Source organism: Malurus melanocephalus, unplaced genomic scaffold (genome assembly GCF_030028575.1).
Source record: "Malurus melanocephalus ecotype Western Australia unplaced genomic scaffold, MMel_1.1 scaffold_10, whole genome shotgun sequence".
In the NCBI taxonomy this organism is placed as follows: domain Eukaryota; kingdom Metazoa; phylum Chordata; class Aves; order Passeriformes; family Maluridae; genus Malurus; species Malurus melanocephalus.
In genome coordinates this window covers 1,728,647-1,733,309 of record NW_026623242.1, presented here as the reverse complement: position 1 = coordinate 1,733,309, position 4,663 = coordinate 1,728,647, and the positions used below count along the sequence as shown (strand labels likewise).

General features: G+C 46.1%; 1 protein-coding gene across 1 annotated transcript in view; it reads left to right on the top strand.

Annotated features, from left to right (window-relative positions):
- The window catches only part of LOC130580560 (spidroin-2-like), a 4,911-nt gene extending 560 nt beyond the window's left edge, over positions 1–4,351 (top strand). The window contains exons 2-3 of the mRNA XM_057378151.1: positions 17–384; positions 3,511–4,351. Of these exons, the coding sequence (XP_057234134.1) occupies positions 17–384; positions 3,511–3,567 (425 nt within the window). The 3' untranslated portion in view covers positions 3,568–4,351. The remainder of the gene's footprint in view (positions 1–16; positions 385–3,510) is intronic.
- Positions 4,352–4,663: the final 312 nt, after the last annotated feature.

Here is a 4,663-nt window from a genome sequence, read left to right as displayed (position 1 = left end):
AAAAAAAAAAAAAAAGAGAGGAGAGAGGAGGAGGTAGAGCGAAAACCCGGCGATGGGGGGCTGGCGGTCGGCCAGATAAAACACGAGCAGCACGGCAGCCGGGGCAGCGGCAGAGCGCGCCGCCGCCTCACGTGTCCCGCACCGGCCCGGCCGCGCCGCCACCGCAGCTTTAAAGGGCCAGGCCGGGCCCCGGCGCTCGCCGCCCGCACTCGCCCGCCAACAAAGGCCGGGCCGGGCCGGGCCGCTCCGCTCCGGGACGCGCCCGCCGGGCTCGGTCCCATGTCGGCCCCGGGCAGCGCGGGTCCCTCGCCGGCGGTGCGGCCGCCGGGCAGGCGCTGCCATCGCGGTGCGGGCTCGGCGCCTCGGGAGACGGCCGCCGCCGGGGTAAGATGTGGGCGGTGTAACTCGGCAGCGGGTCGGAGCTGTCCTGCCGGGAGGGTGACGGCACGGGGAATGACCTCTCGCGGAGAGCCCTGCCCCGACATTGTTCTTCCCAAGAGCATGGCGGGGCCGCGGGCTGCACCTCTCCCCAGGCTCCGCGGGCAGGGTGTCCCGCACAGCCCTCTCCCTCCGCCGGTGCTCGGTCCGCTCCCGTGCAAGCCGTGGTGCGGCGCCCCGCCACTGTGGCACAAGGAGATGGCCACAAAGGCCAGGGAGGACCCCGCWCTCTGGGCGTCCCCCAAAGAAAACGTTCGCACCTGGGCTTCATGTGCGACTTGGGCATTTCCTCCAGTCCCACTCCTCTCACAAGATCTTGCACTTCGGCTGAGAGCCACCCCTGTAACTGTCTGGTGGCATCCTTTCTCCCGTGCTCGGGGGTGGACAAGCGCAGGAGAGCGCTCAGGAGGAAAAGTTGCATTATCGTGTATAATACTGAAGAGGGCAGAGACACTGCTGCGACAGTCCTTGTGCTGGCTATCGAAATGCAGCCAGTTGTCTTGACACCTTATAAATTCTTATGTCCATTGATAAATAAGGAAACATACTCAGGCAAAAAGTTACTACAATCAAACATGTGCAGTCATGTACCAGCAAGGACTCTGCTGAGGAGACAGCTGAGTTGTTTTCTGTGGAATWGAAAAAGTACACTGCAGACAGATGGGCTAAAGAAAGAGTAATCCTAGAACACTTCTTAAGGCTGAAAATATTGCCAAAGTGTTCCTAATCCAATCACAAGACTCCCAAAGCCTGCTTCACTCCCATTCCCAAAAGCAACCAGCTATGGAAGATAGACACAGTCCACCTGTTAAATCTAACAGCTATCAGAAAAGCCTGGTAGTCCCATTGCATTTGTAAAATACTCGGTTCCCATCGCACCATGAAGAAATCCATAGGGCCCCACATCTATTCTATACATCAAAAGAATGAGCTGCTGTATGCCATCGGGATTCCAAGCAGAGGTTGTGAAGTCTATAGTTTGAAGTGCAGCAGCACATAACTTTTACAACATCCATTAACCTCTTTAAAGCATATTCATGTATCCATTTCTCTGGAAGAAAGTGTCAAAGCCTGTTGCTCCAAAACATTGATCTCTACAGAATCATCCTATGTGTGGTATTAATTGTTCCACTAGTCTTCCCTTGAGCAGTTCTAGTAAAAATACTGTAGTTCAAAGACTTTTTACATACAGCCATAAGCAAATAATTTTCACATGAGAGCAATATTCCTAAACTCACTGTTTGAAAACTGTTCTGGACAAGAAAAGCCTTGACGCTTGCACTGTGCCCAGAACAACAGAGTTTGGATCTTTCTACAATCTAATTATAGATTTACCATCTWAAGAATCAATATCCAAGACCTAAACAACTTTCATTTATTTGAAACTTATCCTGGTTCCCTCCTTAACCAAAAATCCTAAAATCCTAAATCAATGTGATATTCCTTATGGCAACTTTGTGGAAACAAAGCTCTCTAGACTTTTAAAAAAGCCGTTGTTCTTGTGTCATTTATATAYAGAGTACTTTAGCATAGGTAAGCAAGATGACATGCAGAACCCACAAAGCCTGACTTCCTCAAGTAGCTGATGGAAGCTGAGGAGCTAAAAACAGCTCTGGGGTTTGTTCCAGGTTCCTTCCCAAAAAATATGTGGTAGCTTTTCCTTCCACTGTTCCAATCCATCCTCTGACAGTATAGCTGTATTTGCACAATATTCAGGGCAAACACCAGTGAATACAACTGCATAATTGAAAGGACTACTGCAAAATTGCTGGAGTAGATGTGACCTACTTTCCACTGACTTTGGTCTGAGATTTCAGCTTCAGTCTATCAACAGAAGTATTAATTATGAGTGCTTTTTTTTTTTTTTGGTTTCTGGAACCACTCATAATGGGGTAGGAAATTTATAGACATAAAATAAGGCCTGGTTTCTACCCTCCATGAGCCTTAMACTCAGGACATCTCCAAAGAAATTAGAGGAACTTCCCAGAAGATTAAGAAGAAAACAATGAAAAATAATGTACAGGGTTTGCTCCCTAACCCAGATCACTTATAAAGAGGCCATTTGCTATTCTGTAATCAGTGTGATGGCTTGTAGAAGGTTAATTTGCCTCTGTTCCCAGAAGAGATTTTTTAAATTGTGCATTCTAATAGCAGCCATAATATTTTGCATCAGAACAAAGAACCAAGGTTACGGGAAAGTATCTTTCAAAAAGACAGAAAATTACAGGTTAAATAACCTTGGAGATTATAAATAGTAGCAATAAAAAGCTTCCCTTGTTCACTTCTTCATCTGTTTCCTTTCTCAAAAGCCCACGGATGCAGAAGAAACCCATGCTGTGTATGGTCATGGGGAGATGTTACCTATAGAGAGCAACCTAACACAACCCATACATGAGTTTAACTAACTCCCACCAGTGGAACTCTCTGAGCTCCGATGGTCTCAGCTGGTAGCGCTTTACATGAGGAGAGAACGTCTTTATTTTTTACAAGTTGAAAGTCTGTGATGCCAACTCTGTGATAGGAAGTGTGTCACCAACTTTATAATTCCTGCTCRCTGTGTACATCGGAGGGCAGAGTCAGGGCACCCCTCTGTTCTGCTCAGTGGAATCCTGTTTTCTCCACCTTAGTTCTCATGGAGTGCAAACTACTTAAAGGGGGCAGTGATAGTAAGTTTGAGGCCTTAGCTCAGGGGAAGCAGCATTGTTTTAGCTCTGAAAGAGATCTCTTGACAGGAATGGGAGAAGAGATGATAAAATTCAGAAGTTTTTTTTTTTACTGTTTCCTCAGTATTCCAAGAAGTTTACAGCTCTGCACTGCCTCAGAAAACTCCTTAGAGGAACAGCCTTGGCCTCCCAGGACTAGAGACTGCCATGTCTAGAATGGTTGTTATTTTGCTTGGGTATTTCACTTTTGTGACCAAGAGAAGGCAAAGATATTTATGTAGTTAATGGATACAAGGGGTACTTGYGGATCTGGGCATCTTGACACTCTGCTTCTAGAGAATTAGTCCATCCAGAAGTACATTTTGCAAATGTTGTCTACACTTGTTTTTATTTTCCCTGGTTCTTTTAGAATGTGCTGCCTCTAGGGATACAAGAGAGAGGGGAAGAGCAGACACAGGAACCTTGAGTGCACCAATCAGATGGGCCAGAGCATCATGGGTGGGTCTTCCACTATTTTCATCCAGCTGATGGGACCAACAGTGGCTGTTGCTTCATAATCAGCAACCTGGAGATGGCTCTGAGAATGCTTTAGGGAGGCATGACTGTGACTGACAAAAAAGACCCAGAAAAGAACATTAAGTCTCACTCTCAGGCCTTGTCTCCACTGGGGAATTTCTTCCCTCCTCCAAATTCCCACCATTGCCAATATGAATGCAGCTGCACAATTGTTAGACATGTTGGGAGGCATAATATATGAGTTTTCATCTAGTCAGCCATTTGCAGCACTGTGTCAATTAACCCTCCTCAGAGCAGGGTTAACTGATATAGTGCTGAAAACGGCTGCTGGAACTGAAAGCTGTCTATACTACGGTTCCCATTGTTGCTAACTCTGCTGCAGCTGCAGTGGAATCAGCCCACGTGGGATTATTTGGTAACAATTCTCCAACCTAAAAACTGCTTCAAAATGCAACACAGCCACCTTATGGGCCAGAACACACTTCTGCTGCACCTCAACAGCTATGCACCCRGGCTGTCACCATTCATAATAGGATTTCTTTCAGACCAGAAGGTATTTTTTGCATTTCTGTGTGAAATACCCAGTACTTCATCTCAGCAAACTGGTGGTCCTGTCACCCCCATAGAATTGCTTCTGCTCATTAGTTCTTACTAACTCTGGACTTGAAGATGTGTGTTGGAAGGGCCAATTTTCTGTTATTGTCTTTTCATTATATTCAGTAATTCAAAATAAAATCTGTCCTTTCATGTGTGGAAACTTTGTCATTTTAGTTTTAATTTGTTAGTGCAGATCCAGTTCTTTAATTTATGTCTGGAATTTCTGRTTGACTAGCAATTTTGCTTTTTTTACTCTTAACAAGTAAAGCCTTATTTATGCACAGCAGCACCATGAAGACTCAAGCTGATATCTGAGGGAGTAAAGTTCTATTTTGAATGAGCAGAGTTGGCAGAATCAGTCCCACTTGTTTCCATGTGCTTTAGGAAGCAGTTATGAAACAGGCTGCTAAAAAGGATGTTTCACCCTCTGCTGAGTAAGGCTAATACTT